Consider the following 21,175-nt stretch of genomic DNA (forward strand, 5'->3'; position numbering starts at 1 on the left):
CCCTTGAATTACTGCCAACAACTAAAGTGCCATATGAACTGTAAAAGCCCCAAACGGAGTACAAAGTCCCCACAGAGCTTCAAGGTTTAATTTGAACAGAGCGAACAACGTTGCCTCCTGCAAAGACTCCTGTCCCTTTGCCTGTCCTTTATCCCTTAAGGGAAGGGCAGTCACTTCCCAGCCTTACACCCGAGTCGCCCCTTTTGTCTCAGCTGCTCTTGTCTTCTGGCAGCTCTGTGCATGCACGCAGTGGGAACAGGCTCCGCTGGGTCCTCTGCCTCGCTGCCAACAGACTCTGGAGGCTCCAGAGACAGCACCCCACTCCCAGGTCACAAGGCCCCTTCCAACTCTGATTATCTGTTATCTGAATTGTCCCTCATTGTATCTTTGCGTTCACCTCGGACAAGCATGGCCTGCTTTCCTGCTGCAGGGACCTCTTCTTCCTGTCCCTTAACCAGGGCAAGGTAGGATGACGTGGGGTGTGACACAAAAATAACAAAGTCACAAAAGTAGAATAAATTCCCTTTAATGCCCCCAGCCTGGGCCCCAATGTCCAGTTATCCTCAGCTGGATATCAAACTCTTCCAAAAACAGTCTACAAAGGGGGTAAATGCAGTCCGAACCCAAAGTAAAGATAACTAGAAATTTTACAAAAACCAATACAAACCACACTGAAGTCATTAACATGACAGGCCAGGATGATACATTGCAGACTTCCAACAGATAATGCAGCAATCACAGTTGAGTGGATGCCAAAACCCAGATAAACCTCGACAAAGATAATGCACGCTTTGCTTCCAGCAAGGAGCTGTGTGCAAATGCCCCACTTACATCCTGTCCTCCCAGCTGTAACTAATGAATGGAATCGGGGCCTTTTCCTCTCCCATAAGCCATGTTGCTCCCTTCTCCGTTCCTCCCTGGGTGCCCTAGGATGAAGAGGGGGTGGGCCTGGGTCTTCCTCTGAATGCCCAGCCGGACTGTGCCCTTCCCCCATTTCTTCCACAGCCACTGGAGCCGCACTCCCACTCCCTGTCAGCTGCTCAATCTCCCCCTCAGAATCAAACTCCAACGAGGGCAGGACACTAGGTCTCTTTGGGGTGACAGGGGTGTGGCCCCCTCCATCACGCCCCTTCTCTCCTCTTGCAGAATGAGCATTGCGTGTCACCAGAGGAATGCCCCTGTCACCACAATGGCCACCTGTACCAGCCCAACGAGACCATCGCCACGGACTGCAACACTTGGTGAGGACACATCTGTTCAGGATACCCTCTGCCCAGAGCAGGGGTCCCGGGGGGCTCACAATCCTCTCTCTCTTCCTCCCTCCCCAGCATCTGCAGAAAGCAACGCTGGGAATGCAGCCGCCGCCGCTGTGCAGCCACCTGCGTAGCCACCGGAGACCCACACTACCTCACCTTCGATGGGCGGGTGTACACCTTCCTGGGGGACTGTGAGTATGTCCTGGTCCGTGAGAATGGCGGCGCCTTCACCATCACAGCTGAGAATGTCCCCTGCGGCACCAGTGGCACCACCTGCACCAAGTCCGTGGTAGTGCTATTAGGCAGCATGACGGTTCACCTGCTCCGAGGTAAATGTGGTTCGCCGGCAGCCAGTGCAGACAGCAGGGGAATAGGACAGTTGGGAAGAAAGGGGACCAGTCCGGGAATCTGGAGAGGACTCAGGTCAGGGTCCTGCGTCCGATGCGGAGATGGGGCCAGGACCACCTGGGAGTGGGGTGCTGACTCCGGAGCCTCCAGAATCTGGCAGCAGTGAGGCAGAGGACCCAGGGGAGCCCGCAGTGTGCATGTGTGTGCGCAGAGCTTCCAGAAGGCAAGAGCAGCTGAGACAAAAGGGGTGACTCGAGAGTAAGGCTGGGAGGTGATTGCTCCTCCCCTCAGGGATAAAGGACAGGCAAAGATGATGATACCTTTGCAGGAAGCAAAGTCATTCATTCAGTTCGGATTCATTCTTGAAGCTCTTTGTGCTTCAGTTGGTTTCTTTTCTAGTTCATTTGACACTTCTGTTATTGGCAGCCCTCACAGGGAAGAAAGGTGGGTGCAGTGGTCGGATTCTACCAGTTCGCACCTATTCGCTAGAACCAGTTGTTAACCTTCTAAGCAGTTCGGAGAACCGGTTGTTAGAAGAAATTCCTGGCTTAATCCTGTAAGGAAGGCAGGAAGGAAACATTCTGGTGTTGCTTACAGAAATTGCCTCTCCGTTAAGCCTTATTACATTCTTGGCAGGACTAGACTTCCCTGTCTCTGGAACTTCCCTGGAGGTTTTTTCCCCTCCTTTGCTGGTACTTTGCTTGTGTGGAGGGACCATTCAAAGTTACAATGGCACTGAAAAAAATGACTTATGACCATTTTTCACACTTACAACTGTTGCAGCATCCCCACAGTCATGAGAGGCCAGGCGAGGAGATGCATGTCTCGATGTGAGTGATATTGAGTTGGCCACACCCGGCCAATAACATGACCTCCAAGGCACGCCCACCAACTTAGCCACGCCCACAGAAACAGTTGTTAAAAAATTTGAATCCCACCCCTGGGTGGGTGCTTATCTCAAGGGACTGTTTGAGATTGATTACCGGCTGGTAATGAAAATAAAACAATAAAACAAGACTTTATTTTTAAAATAAGTGTGTGCGTAATTACAGTCTCAGAAACCTTGTTCAGAACAGTAAACTGTCGCAGGCAGGTAAGGAGGCTGTCATACCCACGGCAGCTTCGTGCCCTTCTTGAATCCTCCTCCTCTCTGCTTGCACCAGGAAAGGACGTGACCGTGAATGGCGTCTCGGTGCGGCCACCCAAGACCTACAGCGGGAATGGGTTGACCGTGGAGAGAGCCGGCCTCTTCCTGGTGCTCCTCACTCAGATGGGCTTGACGGTGCTCTGGGATGGAGGTGAGGTGCGGCCAGGCAGCCCCATTTCTCATTCCCAGCCAGATAGGAGCCCAGGAGTGGGATTCTACCTGGTCGGACCAGTTCTATAAAACCAGTTGTTATGATTCTGCGCAGTTCAGAGAACCGGAAAATAGCACCCCTGGCTGGCCCCTCCCCTCCCCTGCCTGCCCACTCACTCCTTACCTGGCATGAGCACCATCCAACTTGTACCTTTGCCTAATTTTTGGTAAGTTGCTATTTTTCCTTCCCCCCCTCCCGACCACCAGCTATACCAACTATCAGCTGTGCCAGGAGATTTAGATTAGCTAGAAAGCAGGAAATCAAGGGGTTTATTGCCTTCTAGCTAATCTAAAAGCAGAGCTGAACCTTCCTTAGGACTGAAGCTTCTATTTCTCAGTGCAGACTCAGGCAGCAGATTGCAGAAAGGTGGATCTCTGAGCGAATCTGTGATTCTGTGAGCAACTCAATCCGCCTGACTGCTTTGCCTGATGTTGGATAAAAGTTGCTCTTTTTTTTGTAAAAAATTCAATATTTACATAAATAGTTACAATATTTACATACAAGCCATGCCCAGCCAGTCACATGATCACCAAGCCACACCTCCAAATTAGGCCACACCCACAGAACCGGTTGTTAAGAAATTTGAATCCCACCCCTGCAGGAGGCCCCTATGCTAAACTTCTGGGGCCTCCTCGATCACCTCTTCTGGAGGTCTCTCCAATCCCCGAGGAACATCTCAAGGTTGTCACTCTTGCATTCCCTCAATGTACAACCTGGTTTGCACAAAACATCCAGTCTGGTTGCGGCACACATGAGACTCCCAGGACTGGTTAACCTATTAGCTTGTTGTGCATCATAGGCTTGAAGATAGTCACTGGACCAGTTGACGAGGTGAACCAGGTTGTCCGTGCTGGTGTCCTCCAGCAAACACAACCGTCACATTCCCCCGGAGGTCTCTGAAGACCTTTTTCTCGCCGTTGTGCGGTGAATGTCGATTGTCCAGTTGTCGAATCCAGAAAAAGAAACTGCTGGGACATTATTTTCCCAAGAGCATAAACTTTACAAAAGAAGCCAAGTGGTACAGTGGCCTAAGAGGTGGAGCTCTCGCCTCACAATCAGGAAGCTGTGGATTCGGTCCTGGATAGAGGCTGATATTTCTCTCTCTGGGCACAATGGAAATATATTTGCTGAATATAGCTCATTGGCGATAGGAAGGACATCCGGCCAGTAAACACTCAGCCCAATTCCATCCTGAAAAGGATTACGGGGTCATTAAATGAAGAACAATTACAACAAAAACTTTACTAAATAAATCCACATTGGCGCAGAAGAAGTGAAACCAGCTTTGAGCTTCCTGCGCAAATGCACGCACATTTCATTTCCCCGTTCCCTGCAGGCCTCCCACAGTCCATCACATCCACCAATCACTTCTGTTCACTTTTTTGGGAACCAGCCAATCACGCTGTGGAATCTGCTCTCGGTATCCTTGAGGGGGTGGGAGCCAACAAGGCCTGGAAGCCATTCCCCCCACCCTTGCATTCCAATCCACACCCTTCCCCATTCTTCGTCAAGTTGCGAGCAAAGCGGAATATAGGTGAACATTCAAGTCAGTCTTGACAGTGAAAAGCTCACCTCTCACACTGTGAAGGTCTGGATGGGCTTTGTTCATGGCTGACATGTGATAGTTCTTGAAAAAAAATGACACTGCTGTAGCTTGTCTCAGGATCCTAAGCCCGAATCAGTATCCTGAACTCAAGCGAGCAGCTCACTGGAAAAGGACACCGGGCCTCAACCCCTCATCCTCCCACTTCCTCTCCAGGCACTCGGGTCTATATCAAACTGGAAGCCAAGTTCCAAGGCCGGGTGGCAGGGCTCTGCGGGAACTTTGACGGTGATGCGGAGAATGACTTCTCCAGCCAACAAGGCATCGTGGAACCCACGGCTGACCTCTTTGGCAACTCCTGGCGCATCAGCCTTCTGTGTCCTGAAGTCAACGCTGAGGACTTTGAACATCCCTGCACGGTACGACCTGTGATTGTGTCGGCAGGGGGGAAACTCACTCCCTGGTAGGACTGGATGAGCGTGTGTGGTTGCAAATTGAAAAATGAGATACGGGTGTTCCCACAACTCCACATCTCTCGCCCCCAGGTGAATTCTCACCGTGCAACGTGGGCTCGGAAGCGCTGCGGGATTCTCCTTCAGGATCTCTTCGCCCGTTGCCGTGAGGAGCTGCCCTGCCAACAGTTCTACGAGTGGTGTGTTTTTGATGCCTGCGGGTGAGTGAGGGTCTGCTGGAGAGGGCAGGGGCGGGAAGATGGGGACCCTGGGTAAAGCTTTCCTCCGAGGAAGAACCTGTTGTGTAGGAAGGAGAAAAGGGTTCGCCACCTAAACAAGGGGTGTCAAACTCAACTTTATTGAGGGCCGCATCGACATTGTGTTTGAACTCGAGGCGCCGGGGTGGGCATGGCCAACATGGGTGTGACCAGCTTGATGTCACTCCTGTTGGGGGCATCTGCAGTGGCCCAAGTGCTCTTCCACCAAAACTGGGCTCCCGAGCTCCATTTTCAGCTGTGACAGCCTTCTGCAACCCTCTCCCAGTGAAAACAGAGCTCAGGGGAGCCACATACGATGCTCCCGGGCTCTGCTTTTGCTGGCAGAAGCATCCTGAGCCAGTCCTTTGCTGTTTCCAGGGTGACCCTGTGGGGTCACCATATCTAAGTACCCTGAAGGCCTCTGGACCTTGAGTCTGGCACCCCCGACTTAAGCAGACAGTTCTACCTGTTTGCTGAAGCTGTTAAGCCTGGTCCTTCACCTTGGCACAGACAGGAGGTGACATGCCATCCCTGCCAACTAACCCTGGATGGGGTCACGGTCCTGTTGGAGTCTGAATCTGAGGAGGAAGGTGAATGGCTGACGGGGGGTGGGCTCCGTTGGCTGCGGAGGAAACTGGGGAAGGGCAAAGTCAGGCTGGGCAGAGCAGGGGAGAGGTAGAACAAGAGACAGGCAGTTCAGATGAAGACCAGGCCCACCGTCTCTTCATCCTAGGGCATGCATGGAAGAAGAGAGCAACATGGGTTGCATGGCTTATGGGGGAGGAAAGGGCCCTGATTCCCTTCACAAGGCACTCCTGGGGAGGGAGTTTAAAGGAGGGGCAGTTGTCGGGAACAATTGCTGAGTTTACCTAGTGTTGGCTGCTGTTATCAGAGTTCCTGGTATCCTCCCAACTGGTTTGATTTACTGCCGTGTCACTTCACTTCTGGAATGCCTTCTCTTACCCTGCCAGAGTTATTGCCTTCTTTTGCCTTGTTGGATTTATAGCTGAAAGTTTTCTGGGTTACAACGTTGGATTGGAAATATCTGCAGCCAAAGGCTGTGGCAGGTTTGCGGGAGAGTTTTTTTCTCCTGACCGGAGAAATCCACACAACCCACATTGCTCCCTTCTCTGTTCCCCCCTGCACGCCCTAGGATGAAGAGCGGGTGGGCCTGGGTCTTCCTCTGAACTCCCTCTCCCTTGTTCTCCTCTCCCCTGCTCTGCCCAGCCAGAGTTTGCCCTTCCCCGGATTCCTCCACAGCCAACGGAGTCACATTCCCGCTCCCTGTGTCAGCTGTTCGTCTTCCTCCTCGGATTCAGACTCCGAGAGGGGCATGACTCCCCTCAGGATTAGGTTCAGCCATCGGTCTGCATTTCAAAGGCAAAGGACCCTCTTTTGAAGACAGCAAAGTCCTCCATTTTGGACTTTGAGAGGACCGCTGGTTGGAAAGGGGTCGTAGAGGCCCAATGGTGGGTTTCTCTTTTTTTTTTTTCCTCCCAGTTTGGAGAGCGTGCTTCCAAAATTTTTGCAAGCGGTACGTGAGAACCGGTCCAAACTGGCTGAATAGCACCTCTATAGACTATTTAGCCGTGACAAAGTCACATTGGCAGGTGGTGCACCACGAGAGGGCTAGTCTACATTATGTGTGGTTTAATTTTACGCATGGCTTGAACGCTGTGTTTTTAAAATAATTCACCATGGGGTTTTATATTTCCATGCGCATTTTATAGGCCAGTGGTGGCTCCTCTTTGGGGGCTCCTGTGCCAAAAAATTGTGTGCACGCTCATGCATGCATACTCACGTGCCAGCACCCAGAAGGTAATGTGCGTGGCCCCCCTGCGCATGTGTGCATGATCCCCCCACCATCCCCTTACCTGCACTGCGTGCCTCCCAGCTGATTTTTGACCCATTTGAGACCTTTTTGGGTCTCCCAGAGGCTCGAGGGAAGCCTTTGCAGCCTTTGGAAGCCGAAAAATGGTCCCGTTTCGTCACTTCCGGTATTTCTGGAAATACAGGAAGTGATGAAACGGGCCTGTTTTTCAGCCTCCAAAGGCTGCTGAAGCTTCCTTCGAGCCTCTGGGAGACCCAAAAAGACCTGAAACGGACTGAAAACCACCTGGGAGGCAAGCGCTTGTGCAGTGAGGTAAGTTTGCCTGGGGCTTGCGTGCCGGCACAAATGGTTCTCCATGCCACCTGTGGCACACATGCCATAGGTTTGCCATCACAGTTCTAGGCTGTTCTGGTGAATTTTTATGTGTTTTGCTGTGTTTTGCCAGGCTCTGCCCAATAAATTTTATTTTTCAATTTACCCAGATCAGCAGGGTAGTGTGTGTGTGTGTGTGTGTGTGTGTGTGTGTGTGTGTGTGTACTTTCTGCCGATCTCTCTGCTGATCTGACCCCCTTCTCTGCCTCCTCTTTGCTCAGGTGTGACTCTGGAGGGGACTGCGAATGCCTCTGCACGGCTGTTGCAACTTACGCTGAGGAGTGCAACCAGCGAGGAGTCTCCGTCCGCTGGAGAAGCCAGGAACTCTGCCGTAAGCTTTGGAGGAGGCTGGGAAGGAAAGGGACCCTCTCCAAGATGGGGCAGTGGTGGGATTCCAAAGGGTTTCCTACCAGTTCCATGAGAGTCTGCTTGGCGCACGTGCATGCAGCAATCAAAAGCCGCCCTCTGGGTCAGCGCTGGGGAGGTGAGCGGTTTTTTGAGCGCAGCTGGGGCACGGCAATCCGCTCTGCCACACAAATCAGCTGAGCTAAAAAGAAGGGGAACATAGGACAGGATAGGGCAGGAGCAGGTGGGTGGGGCCAGCCAGAGGTGTAGTGATGATACTCAGCTGGTTTGCACCGGTTCGGGCAACCTGGTAGCAAAGGATTTGGCATGGGTCGCCGAACCGGTAGTATCTTCTGGCTCGCCACACCCCTAACCCAGTCGCCCCTCCCCTCCCTGCCCAGTCAGTGCTTATCACACATGCACAACATCGCACATATGCCCGACATCACTGACTGCATTCTTCCCTGCCCAGTCGCTCTTTTTTTTTCTTCTCCCGACAATCAGCTATTCCAACGATCAGCTGTGCCGGGATTCCGCTTGGTGTCTTACTGCTTCGCCCAGGAGGAAGGAAGGAGGGAGAGGAGGAGGAAGGAAGGAAAGGAAGAGGGAGGAAGGAGAGGAGGAGGGAGGAAGGAAGGAAGGAAGGGGAGGAGGAAGGAGAGGATGATCAACTGTGCCGGGATCCTCCTCGGTTTCTTACTGCTTTGCCCAGGAGGGAGGGAGGGAGGGAGGGAGGGAGGGAGGAAGGAAGGAAGGAAGGAAGGAAGGAAGGAAGGAGAGGATGATCAGTTGTGCTGGGATTCCCCTCACTGTCTTACTGAGTTGCCCAGGAGGCTCCTCTGAGGCCTAGGAAGGCAAAAAATGGAGGGAGAGGGGCACATCCCCCCGCCCCGCACTCCATGTTTTTCCTTCCTGGGCCCCAGGAGAGAAAAAACACCCCCCCACGAGGCTTGCCTGAGGCCCACAAGGCCCCAAAATGGGAAGTGCTGCAAAAAAACCCACGCCCACCCAGTTACCTGGCCACGCCCACCTAGCCACACCCACAGAACCGGTAGTAAAAAACGTTTGAATCTTGCCCCTGCAGCGGTAGGATTTGCCAGTGCTCTGAACCGGCCACAATTTCCCGCTACCGGCCTGCCAGAACCTGTCCAAACCTGCTGAATGGCCCCCGGTGGACTAGGGAGGGCCAGAAGCCCCGAGAAGCGCTCTGACTGACCAATCCCTGAAGAAGCCCTTTCTCCGATCTCTCCTGGGGCTTTGCCCGCTTACTCACCCCGCTCTTCCACTCACTCAGCTTTACAGTGTGATCATGGGATGGAGTATCACCCCTGCGGCCCCGCCTGTCCTCCGACGTGCCAGAACTTCGGCTTGGAGCCTGCCGAGCACTGCCCTCTGGAGACGGCGTCCTGTGTGGAGGGATGCTTCTGTCCAGAAGGCAAAGTATTGCATGGTGAGATAAGAGAGGGGCAGCGGTCGTGGGGTGAAGGGGAGGGCAGCGTTGTCTGGCACCCACGGACAGAGCCAGGGGGCAACCGGGGAAGAGGAGGGGGAGCGGGGGTGTGGAAGGCCTTCCTGGGGACGGTGGCAGGGAAGGTGGAGAAGACCAGAATTGGCTGCGGACGGTGTCATTCCCAGAAATCAAAGCAAGGGGATCTTATGCAGCGTTAGGAATGCTGCCCGTGTCACAACCGGTTTGTTAATTGCACTCAGCTTTCAAAATTACTTACCTTTGATGTTACTTTGGGGAAGTAACCCAGCTGAGGCGCGGCAGTCTGCTCTGCCACGTTGTTGTAGTTAGCTGGCAGCAGGTGCGGATGGCCGAGGAGAGCGAGGACTCAGATGAGGGGCCAGGACCATCAGGGAGTGGACTGCTGCCTTCGGAGATTGTGGGGGCTGGCAGCAGCGATGAGGAGGTTCCCGAGGAGCCTGTGCTAAGTGCGTGTGCGTGCAGGGCTGCTCGTAGGAAAGAGCAGTTACAACAGCACAGGCAACTTGTGAGTAAGGCTGCAAGATATTGGCCCCTCCTTCAAGAAGATAAAAGGCAGCTGTGAAGCAAATGTTCTTTGTAGGAAGCAAAGACATTTTGAAACTCAGCCTCGCGGACATTCCTGTATCTTAAGTTGGTATCTTGTGTTGTGAAATATTTCTTATCTGTGATTCTTGGCAGCCTCACACAGTTCTGGTGAGGCTTGTGCTTATCAAAGTTAATTACTTCGCAGCAGCCTTTTAACCGGGGATTCGTAAAAGTCATTAAAAGGTTTCTGTTCCCTTTGATTATTGTTTGTCTTATTGGAAAAGGGTTTGGGTCAGAACATACGTGAATCAGCTGAGCAGATATAGGTGAGTGCAGCGCAGGGGTGGGCGGGCACACATGATCGCCGGAGCGAATCAGCCAGCTGAACATTGGAGCTAGGGGTTCGCCCGAATTGGTCCGGAACGGCAGAATCTCAGCCCTGATCTCATGGCCAAACAAAAGCTAGGTGGATAGGTTGAATACACACACACATGCACGCACACACACACACACACAATCAGAGCTGCCACTGCTTGGTGCCAGTCTGCCATGAACTCTGGGGTGGGGGATAGCCGGATGGGCAGGGGGACGTGAAAAATGACGCTGTGTCTTCCTGAGACACGGCTCCAAGGCCAGACCTCTGAGAACGGAACATAGCTGCGTACCACACCACAAACTTCAGGTAACCGTTCCAATACCGGAATGGTAATGGGAAGTGCTTTGGGGAGGGGGCGGTTTCGCTGGGGGAGGGAGAATTCGGGGCATGAATTCCCAGCTCTGGCTTTGCCCTGCTGTCATCCACTTGACTTCTAGGAATCCATTCCTTTCTTGGCCAAACGGAGTTGAGGATCGTCCTTGCGTAGAGGTTGAAGCTGGGACAGGACCGACAGAGAGAGGGAGTAGGAGACAGAGGGGAAGGGAAGGAGAGAGAGCTGGAGGTTGTAGGATGCTTCACCAGCAGTCAAGACCTTCAGCCTTAGCTAAGATGCTGAGTCTTGTAAACCTTCTGGTCAGATCCACAGAAGACAAGCTGCCATGTCCCCGTTGGAGTCTGACTTCAAGGGAGAGGAGGAACAGCCAACAGGGAGTGGGAGTGTGGCTCCGGAGGTTGTGGAGGAAACTGGGGAAGGGCATGAGAGCAACAGAGAAAGGTCCAGGCCCATCCCCTCTTCACCCTAAGGCATGCGGGGAGGAGCAGATAAGAGAGAAACGTGAATGGTGTGGTCTACGGGGGAGGGAGGGGCCCTGATCCCCTTCATGGGCTGCATCTGGGAGGACTGTTTAAAAGGACAAACTGCACATGGCCCAGTGCTGGAAGCAAAGCGTGGAAATAATTCTAGTCTTGCAGTTCTTATCTGAGTTCTGGCTTCCTTCCCAGTGTATGTATTTCGATATCTGTGGATGTCTTCAAGCGCTTATCCTGCCTGGTCTCACTAATTGCTTCAGTGTGGTTTGTGTTGTTTTTTCTGTTTATAATTTATATGTATTTTGAGTCTGAATGGCATTTTTTTCCTTTTCGCAACTGTTTGTGGGGGAGTTTTTTTTTTCTCCAGTCAATGATAATTGGACCTTTGAAGCCAAGTGGAAGGAATTAAAGGGACTTCACCTGTTTTTTGTGACTTTGTTGCTTTTGTATACCATCCTGGGTACACAAGCAAGGCAGTCCTTGACCAGGAGGGAAGTCTATTACTACTACTGACTACTACTAAGTCTAGCACTACTATTACTGTTAAATCTTGTCATCACTCCTTATCACTCCTCCCACTTGTGACTGTATGACTGTAACTTGGTTGCTTGGATCCTTACAATTTATATTGACTGTTTCCTAGTATGATTTGATTGCGTATTGTACCCTATGACTATCATTAAGTGTTGTGCCTGATGATTCCTGACTCTTGACGAATGTATCTTTCCTTTTATGGACACTGAGAGCATTTGCACCAAAGACAAAATTCCTTGTGTGTCCAATCACACTTGGCCAATAAAGAATTCTGTTCTGTTCTGTTCTATTCTATTCTCTATTTTCTATTCCTAATTCTTATTTCTATTCTATTCTATTCTATTCTATTCTATTCTATTCTATTCTATTCTATTCTATTCTATCCCCCACGGAGAGACACAATGCCCCTCCGACGCAGGCGCACGTCCTCTGCTGACCTCGGCCTTCTCCACCTTCCTTCTTTGTCTTCCCTGCCAGGCGGACGCTGCATTGACCCGTCCGAATGCCCCTGCTTCTGGGAGGGCATCTTATTCCCGCTGGGGGCGCTGATGACACAGGAGTGCAGGAACTGGTAAGCTATGGGAGTTGCTGGGGGAGTGTAACCCGTCATGAAGTGTCATGGTTTGCCGGAAGCCTGGGCAGCCAGCAGCAGAATCGGACAGTGGGGAGGATCATGGGCCAGTCCAGGAGTCTGGGGAGGACTCGGATGAGAGTCCTGCCTCCAATGGAGAGATGGGGCCAGGACCACCTGGGAGTGGGGTGCTGCCTCCAGAGTCTGGCAGCAGTGAGGCAGAGGACCCAGGGGAGCCTGTTCCTAAAGTGCGTGTATGCACAGAGCTGCTAAAAGATGAAAGCAGCTGAGACAAAAGGAGCGACTTGGGAGTAAGGCTGGGAGGTGATTGCCCCTCCCCTAAGGGATAAAAGTCAGGCCAAGATGATGAAACCTTTGTGGGAAGCAAAGCAGTCCGATCAGTTCCGAATCATCTGTACTTCAGTTGGTTTCTTTTCTAGTTCATTTGATACTTCTGTTTTTGGCAGCACTTCACAGAACTGAAAGGTGGGTGCTTATCTTGGGAAACCGTTTGAGCTTAATTCTGGCTGGGAATGAAAACAAGCCATCACAGATATAACAGATAACAGATCATCAGAGTTGGAAGGGACCTTGTAGGTCATCTAGTCCAACCCCCCTGCCCAAGCTGAACCATGAGACCCTCAAGGTCCTGATCGTCGTGGCTCGGGTGAAAAGCCCCCTCTGCCCCCGCATGCTAGTTATACATCCTCCTTGATTCAATAATGTTCTGTCCCCTCCATCCAGCTCATGTGAGGCCGGCCTGTGGCAATGTACCGCCCCTCCAGAGACTTGTGGCACCCCCTCCTCTCACTGTGCCGAATCGGAGTTTGCTTGCCGCACGGGAGGGCGCTGCATCCCTATGGCCTGGCTGTGCGACAACGAAGATGATTGTCGGGACGGATCGGACGAAGTCTGCCCTTTGAGCTGCCCTCCAGACCAGTACCGGTGTGCCGGCGGGCAGTGCATCCCCTGGGGGTACCGCTGCGATGGCGCCGCTGACTGCGCTGACCACTCGGATGAAAAGGACTGCCCCTCGCCCGGATGCTCGCCACAGGAGTTCCGGTGCAACAACGGGCGCTGCATCCCCCACCGGGACTATTGCGATGGGGAGCTGGATTGCGGTTTTGCCGACCCCTCTGATGAAGCAGGTGAGGAGCGGGAGGCACTGTGAGGGTTTTGGCCAGTCTAGAGAAAAGAAGACCCTCCGGGATTTGGGGAGGGGGCTGCCCCAAAGAAAAGGGGGTCAAATTATTCTCCGGAGCGCTAGAGGGAAGGGCAAAAAACAACGGATGGAAACTAATCAAAGGGAGGAGCAACCTGGAAGGAAGGATTTCTAACAGGGAGGACAATTCACGGGTGGAAGGTCTTGCCACCGGACATCGGGGTTGCTTCCTTGCTGGAGGCTTTCAAGAAGAGACAGGACGGCCATTTGTCTCACATGGTATTTGCTCTGGGGGTTGGACGGAAAGGCCTCCGAGGTCCCTTCCGGCCCTATGATTCCGTAAGAGAGGAAGGAAGGAGAGAGAGAGAGGAAATGTCCTCCCTCCCTCCCTCCCTCCCTCCCCCTTTCCTTTCTCTCTCCCTCTCTCCTGCCATGTTTTCCTTCCTTCCTCCTTCCCTCCCCTCCCCTCCCCTTCCCTCCTTTCTTTCCTTCTTTCCTTCCTTCTCTTTTCCTCCCTCCCTCCTTTCCTCCCTCCCTCCTCTCCCTCCTTTTGTTCCTTCCGTCTAGCATCCCTTTCTCCCACCCTCTCTCCATCTTTGCCTTCCTTCCTTCAGTCTTCCCTCCCTCCCTCTCTTCCTCCATCTTTTACTTGCTCCCTTTCTCCTCCTTCCCTCCCTCCTTTCCTCCCTCCCTCCTCTCCCTCCCTCCTCTCCCTCCTTTTGTTCCTTCCTTCTACCCTCCCTTCCTCCCTCTCTTCTTCCATCTTTTACTTCCTCCTTTCCTCCCCCCTCCCCCCTCCCCTTTCCTCCCTCCCTCGTTTCTTCCCTTCCTTCTATCCTCCCTTTCTCCCTCCCTCTATCTTTGCTTTCCTCCCTCTCTTCTAACAGTGAGAACAATTAACCAGTGGAACTGCTTGCCTCCAGAAGTTGTGGGTGCTTCATCACTGGAGGTTTTTAAGAAGAGACCGGACAGCCCCTTGTCTGAATAGGTAGAGGGTCTGCTGCTCAAGCCAGGGGCTGGACTAGAAGACCTCCAGGCTCCCTTCCAGCTCTATTCTGATGGAGTCTGGAAGGGCTGCCAGGCCGTCCAACAGTTATCAGCTGCCTTCGGAGTCAGAGATCAGTGGGGAAGAAGAACAGCCGGAGCCTGTTCCCATTGTGCGCATGCGCAGAGCTGCCAGGAGAAGGGATCAGTTAAGGAAGCAGGCAGGGAAAGAGGACGCCACAGCCATGGTGGCGTTTCCTGTCTACCCGGAGGGGCCCTGGGCCCTACCGGAAAGGCTCCGACACATCCAGGCTCATTTTGGTTGGCCTTCCTGGATCCTGGCCTTGTAGAGGTAATCCTCGCCTTACAGTGTGTTTCGTGACTGTTCTAAGTTACAACAGCATGGCTTATTACTGTTTTTCACGCTTACGACCATCTCACAGCCTCCCCGGGGTCTGGTGAGTATCCAAATTTGGACCGACTCATCCTTTACGATGCTTCAAGGGTTATGAGACCCTCTGACGAGCGGAGCCAAAGGAGGAAGCCTGGTTCATTTAACGACTGCCCGACTTGCTTAACAGAGGCAGGGGATTGGCTTCAGCGCTGTGCTCCCAAAATGGGGCAAAACTCCTCGAACCACCACAGCAGCGGAAATTGGGGGCTCAAAAGGCGGTCATGAGTCGAGGACTCTCCATATCTTGTCATCTCTCTGGATTTGAGCTGGAGACAATGGCGATAAGGCAACTGATGGGGTAGATGCGATCCTGAGGGAAGACTTGGGCAGAAGAAAAGGGGACGAGGGAGGAGAGACCACCATTCCTCCAGTCATTGTTGTGGTGACCTGGGGTGTGACACAAAAAATAAAGAATAAAGTCCCTTTAATGCCTCCAGCTTGGCCCCCAATGTCCGATTATCCTTGGCTGGAAATCAAACTCTTAAAGAAAACGGTTTACGGGGGGAGTAAATGCAGCCCGCACCCAAAGTCAAGTTAATTCAAAATAAAAAACGCAACACAAACCACAGTGAAGGAATCACTTCGGCAGGCAAGGATGATTAATTGCAGACTTCTAGATAACGCAGCAACCACAGTTGGGAGGAAGCCAAAACGCAGAGAAGCTCGGACAAGAATAATGCAAGCTTTGCTTCCAGCAACGTTGCCATGCGCAGTTTGTCCTTTTAACCCGTCCTCCCAGCTGCAACCCATGAAGGGGATCAGGGCCCCTCCCTCCCCTGTAGACCACACCACTCACGTTTCTCCCTTATCCGCTCCTCCCTGCGTGCCCTAGAGGGGATGGGCCTGGGTCTTCCTCTGACTGCCCAGCGGCCTGTGCCCTTCCCCAGTTTCCTCCACAACCTCCAGAGTCGCACTCCCTGTCAGCTGTTTCTCCTCTCCCTTGGAGTTAGACTCTAACAGGGGTGTGATAATCCTCTTCTTTTTTAATGACCCCATAATCCCTTAGCGGGGCAACCGAATGGAGCTAGCAGAGTGTTTTCATGGCCGGATGCTTTTCCTGTTGCCAATGCGGAGTTTTGTTCAGCAGATATCTTCTTGGTGTGCCCAGAGAGAGGGAAATAGCTGCCTCTGCTTAGGAGCAAACTCACAGCCCCTTGTTATTTTATTCGAAGTAATCAAAGAAACAAATTAAAAAAACATGAGGAACCCGCTCGATTTTTGCTAGCCCCCCCTCCCCCCAAAACAAATTCTCCTCTCTCCTCCCCCGTTCCAGATTGTGGACCAGCCTGTAAGCTGAGTGAGTTCCGTTGTGCGGCTGGGCGCTGCTTGCCGTACCTGCATCGCTGCGACGGGCACGATGACTGCGGCGATTTTAGTGATGAACGCGACTGCGCCTGCCTTGCTGGGGAATTCCAGTGCCCGAGTGGTCTGTGCCTTCCCAAAGCTCTGGTTTGCAATGGCCGGCAGGACTGCCCCTCTGGCATGGACGAGACTTTCTGCCCAGGTGACTAAATGCTTGTGTTAATAAGTGTGATTAATTTATTAATTAAGGAGCCAGTTTGGTGTACGGGTTAAGGTACTGCCCTGAAACCAGGAGACCTGAGTTCTAGTCCGGCCTTAAGGAAGAAAAGTGATTGGGAGTTCTAGTCCTTCAGTAGGCATGAAAGTCTGCTGGGTGGCTGATGAGCAAGAGAAGGAAGAGCTGAGTCCAGTACCCGACACCCAGATGCACATAAGCAGAGGAGAGGAGAGCAGTGGAAATCTATGAGCCGGTCCTCGGGATGGAGGGGCCACTGCTGCTAGCAAAGCCCCACTCTAGCTATGGGGAGAAAAGGCAGGAAGATGGAGAACAGATGTTGCAGACAACCATTCATCTCCCAGACGGATGGACTTGTTAGCCAGCACTGAGAGAGAAACTTTTTGCCGAGGAGAGGAGAGCAGTGGAAATTTATGAGCCGGTCCTCGGGACGGAAGAGCCACCACTGCTAGCGAAGCCTCACCTGAGCTCTGGGGAGAAAAGGCAGGGGGCGGAGATGAATAGATGTTGCCAGACTTGTCAGGCTGTGGTGCGGGAGAAACTTTTTCACCAGGGCTGCCATCGCTCCTCATAAAGGAATCATGGAGTTCCACTGCAGAGGGTTTGTTGTGTTTGGGGAACTGGGTCAGAACAGGTTGGGGGACTCCTGATCTAGACAACTCATCCAGAAATGTCTAGAGCCTTGGTTCTAAGGTAAAGGTTCCCCGTGCTCGTTGTTTCTGGCTCTAAGGGGTGGTGCTCATCTCCGTTCCAAAGCTGAAGAGCCAGCGCTGTTCAAAGACGTCTCCACGGTCCTGTGACCAGCAGGACTAAATGCTGCCGAAGGCCCAGGGAACACGGCTACCTTCCCACCAAAGCTGGTCCCTATTTTTCTACTTGCATTTTTTTATGTGCTTTGAAACTGCTAGGTTGGCAGAAGCTGCTGGGACAAGGAACGGGAGTTCACTCCATGACGCGGTGCTGGGGATTTGAACTGCCCAGACTCGCCAACCTTTCCAATCGACAAGCTCAGCGTCTTAGTCCTTTGTTCTACAGCCTTTCCAAAGACAAGTGTTGGGGCTCTCTTCTCTTACTCAAGTATTCGGACAGTATGTAGGGCTGCCAGATGTTCTCCCGAAGGAGAGTCCAGAATGTTTCATTCTCTGTCCCCGACCCCATTCCCGCTCTCGTTATAGATCTGGTGATGTGCGCTCCAGGCCAGCTAGCTTGTCCAAATGCCACTTGTGTGAGCCATACACAGGTGTGTGACGGTGTACACGACTGCGATGATGGTACTGATGAGGACCCTTCTCGGTGTCCAGCGATACAGACCACCCCTCTTGTGCCCACCGTTTCGCCAGCTTTCCCTGGAACCCATCAGCCTGTCGCCAACAGGACCCTGGGTAAGCAGCCTCAAGGTGTTGTGGGCCCACCAGTGGCCACTGGAGGCAGCGGTAGACTCAGACCATGAGGAGGTTGGGGAGGAACATGGGCCGGTCCTGGAGTTTGGGGAGGGCTCGGACGAGGGCTCTGCGTCAGATTCAGAGATGGGGTCAGGGCCCTCTGACAGTTATCAGCTGCCTTTGGAGTCGGAGATCAGTGGGGAAGAAGAACAGCCGGAGCCTGTTCCCAGTGTGTGCATGCACAGAGCTGCCAGCAGAAGGGAACAGTCAAGTAACAAGGGTCGACTCGGGAGTAAAGCCACAGGTGGGCGGTGAATGGCCCCTCCCAGAGGGAATAAAGAGGAGCAAAAGGGGTTTGCAGGGGAGAATTAGTTCAAGTCATTCGGGTGAAGATCTGTTCCCGACTTCTTGCCAAGTAATTGCTGCTACAGCGTGGCATTTGGAAGCTATCGGCCTGGCAACTCTCCTAGGTCAGAACACAAGAGATGGGAGGATCATCAGATCTTGCATGGTGTACGATCCTCTCCTCACCGCTCACCTAGCCTTTAAGATCAACTTACCCAATGCAGGTAGACCCCAATTGAGCCCCAAATTTCTGCAGGCTTACCCAAGAGCACGAAGTCGACTCCTTGTCCTGATAAAACCCCTTTTATTTTAGGTTAAAGGGAATTCCCCTCCAGCAAAGTCCCACCCAACAGTCTTTCATGAGATTTCACAACTACAGACCTTTATCAGGCTTGGAGAGTTGCCAGGCTGATAGCTTCCAAACGCCACACTGTAGCAGCAATTACTAGGCAAGAAGTCAGGAACAGGTCTTCACCCGAACAAAGTGAACTAATTGTCTCCTGCAAACCCCTTTTGTTCCTCTTTATTCCCTCTGGGAGGGGCCATTCACTGTCCACCTGTGCCCTTACTCTCGAGTTGACCCTTGTTCCTTAACTGTTCCCTTCTCCTGGCAGCTCTGTGCATGAGCATACAGGGAACAGGCTCCGACTGTTCTTCTTCGCCACTGATTTCCGACTCCCAAGGCAGCTGGTAACTGTTGGACGGTCCTGGCCCCATCTCTGCCTTCGACGCAGAGCCTTCCCCAGATTCCAGGACTGGCCCCGGTTCCCCCCAAACCTCCTCACTGTCCAAATCTGCCACCAGCTCTGCTGGCTGCCAGAACAGTTCTCTCCCGTTTTATGACCTTTCTTTTCCCTGGCTGTTTGGTGAACTGCTGCAGTTCTGGCATCGGTAAACACGATTGTAGCACAGATCTGATCTTCTGCCCTTCCCATCCATGCAGGGCCACCCTGCGGGCGCTACGAGTTCCACTGCCACAGTGGGGAGTGCCAGCCGCGGGGCTGGGTGTGCGACAATGAAGCGGATTGCCTCGATGGCAGTGACGAGCTCCACTGCAACCGCACATGTGAACTGGACCAGTTCCCTTGCGCCCACGGGGCAGAGTGCATCCACTACCAGCAGCTCTGCGATGGCGTCCCACACTGCCAGGACCAGTCCGACGAAAGTGTGGACACCTGTGGTGAGCGGTCTCTTCTCCCTGGTGCACTCTTGACTCTCGTTCCTCCGTTTCTCTAGACCGGGGGTGTCAAACTCAATTTAATTGAGGGCCGCATCAGAGCTGTGGTTGACCTCAGGAGGGGAGGGGGGGCGTGGCCAACTGGGTGGGCATTGTTGTGTTTCACCGGCAGCCTGTGCTGATGGCAGCAGAAGAACAGGGACCAGTCTGGGAGTCTGGGGAGGACTCAGACAAGAGCCCTGCGTCCGATACAGAGATGGGGCCAGGACCACCTGGGAGTGGGGTGCTGTCTCTGGAGCCCCCAGAGTCTCTCAGCAGCAAGGCAGAGGACCCAGGGGAGCCTGTTCCCAGTGTGCATGTGTGCAGAGCTGCCAGAAGGCAAGAGCAGCTGAGACAAAACAGGCAACTCAGGAATAAGGTTTGGAGGTGATTGCCCCTCCCCTAAGATATAAAAGAAGTGCAAAGGTAGGAAAACATTTGCAGGAAGCAAAGTCCTTTGTTTGGGTTCAACCTTGAAGCTCTGTGGGGACTTTGTACTCCAGTTGGGGTTTTTACAATTTGGCACTTTAGTTCGAAGGAGAGAAAGGTGGGTGCTTATCTCGAGGGACTGTTTGGGACTCATTACGGGCTGGGAATGAACATAATTCCCAGCCATTGAAATAAAACAAGACTTGTTTGGACGAAGCGTGTGCTTAATTACGATCTCAGGAAGCCTTGGTCAGGACAGGCATGGCCAGCTTCATGCCAGTCACTGGGCATGACCGACTGGGTAGGGGTGGCCAGCTGGGTGGGCGTGGCCAGCTTGATGCCACTCCCCAAACTGCTGGCCAGTTTCCTCTCAGCATCGGGTAGACCAGGCCGAAGTGACGTGGGACATCTCCTTAAATTTTCCAGGATGGCCCCATGAGCTGGATGTGACCACATCGCTCGCTGCATCCAGCCCACGGGCCTTGAATTTGACACCCCTGCTCTAGGGTCATTTTCTCACTCTCGCCCAACCAAGCAAGACCCAAGCAAAAATGTCAAGACACAATAAATGTGGACATGAAAAATAGCTACTTGGACCCAGATGTCTGCATTTGCAGAATGGTATAATTCACACACACACACACACACACCTGGCTAGCTCTTCCCAGCTGTCTTTCCTCATCCGACTGTCTGCAGACAACTCGCCACAGGAAAATTCAATGCAGGATCACTCAAACTAGGGAGAACAGAATTGCAACTCAGCCCAGACTTGAGGACTGCAAGCTTGAGAAGATTTAAATCTAAAGCAAGACAAAGCCCGCTGCAATTTGCTTGTCCTTCCCTTGAATTGTCCCTTTGGCAAGTTGGCCGAGGTGAGTTATCCAGTGGTGAGTTGACTGGAGCGAGTTGTCAGCGTCGAGTTGTCCTAGACCTTCTGTGTTTGATTGTACAAAATAGTGTCCATCGATCCGAAAAGCGGACCCTGCACCTGTGGGAAAACTGTGATGATGACGATAAAGGTGACACGTCTTCTTTGTCTTGGAGGCAGGCTCCACGCAGATCCCCCCTTGCCCCGGGTTCTTCATCTGCAATGACCGGATGTGCATCAACGTATCCCGGGTGTGCGATGGCTCGCCCGACTGTTCCCAGGGAGAAGATGAGCTCGCCTGCGGTAAGGAAAGAAGGAGTGTGCAGCCGAGTCAATTCTCGGGAAAGGGGCGCAAAATATGGGTGGGGTGCCAGGGAGGGATTGAGTCTGTTGTGGTCCAACAGCAGCCTGCAGAGCTGGCAGCAGAGCTGGATAGTGGGGAGGAACATGGGCCAGTCCTGGGGTCTGGGGAGGACTCAGACGAGGGTTCTGCGTCCGATACAAAGATGGAGTCAGGGCCGTCTGGGAGTTATGTGTGACTCCGAAGCCTCCAGAAGCTGACAGCAGCAAGGCAGAGGAATAGGAGGAGCCTGTTCCCAGTGCGCGAGTGCGCAGAGCTGCCGGAAGGCAAGAAGTTAAAGACAAAAGGGGTGACTCGGGAGTAAGGCTTGGATGTGACTGGCTCTCCCATAAGACATAAAGGAGAAGCAAAGGGACAGGAGCCTTTGCAG

At 52.9% G+C, this 21,175-nt stretch overlaps 1 protein-coding gene across 1 annotated transcript in view; it reads left to right on the forward strand.

The window, feature by feature from the left end:
* SSPO (SCO-spondin) overlaps positions 1-21,175 on the forward strand; it is a 151,091-nt gene that overhangs the window by 25,308 nt on the left and 104,608 nt on the right. The window contains 13 exon segments of the mRNA XM_087917120.1: positions 1,147-1,241; positions 1,329-1,585; positions 2,768-2,902; positions 4,722-4,924; positions 5,051-5,178; positions 7,639-7,748; positions 9,057-9,212; positions 11,974-12,067; positions 12,812-13,215; positions 15,941-16,171; positions 17,380-17,586; positions 18,875-19,111; positions 20,625-20,747. Of these exon segments, the coding sequence (XP_087773246.1) occupies positions 1,147-1,241; positions 1,329-1,585; positions 2,768-2,902; positions 4,722-4,924; positions 5,051-5,178; positions 7,639-7,748; positions 9,057-9,212; positions 11,974-12,067; positions 12,812-13,215; positions 15,941-16,171; positions 17,380-17,586; positions 18,875-19,111; positions 20,625-20,747 (2,380 nt within the window).

Source organism: Pseudonaja textilis, chromosome Z (genome assembly GCF_049901715.1).
Source record: "Pseudonaja textilis isolate UNSWEBS1 chromosome Z, rPseTex1.2, whole genome shotgun sequence".
Taxonomy (NCBI): domain Eukaryota; kingdom Metazoa; phylum Chordata; class Lepidosauria; order Squamata; family Elapidae; genus Pseudonaja; species Pseudonaja textilis.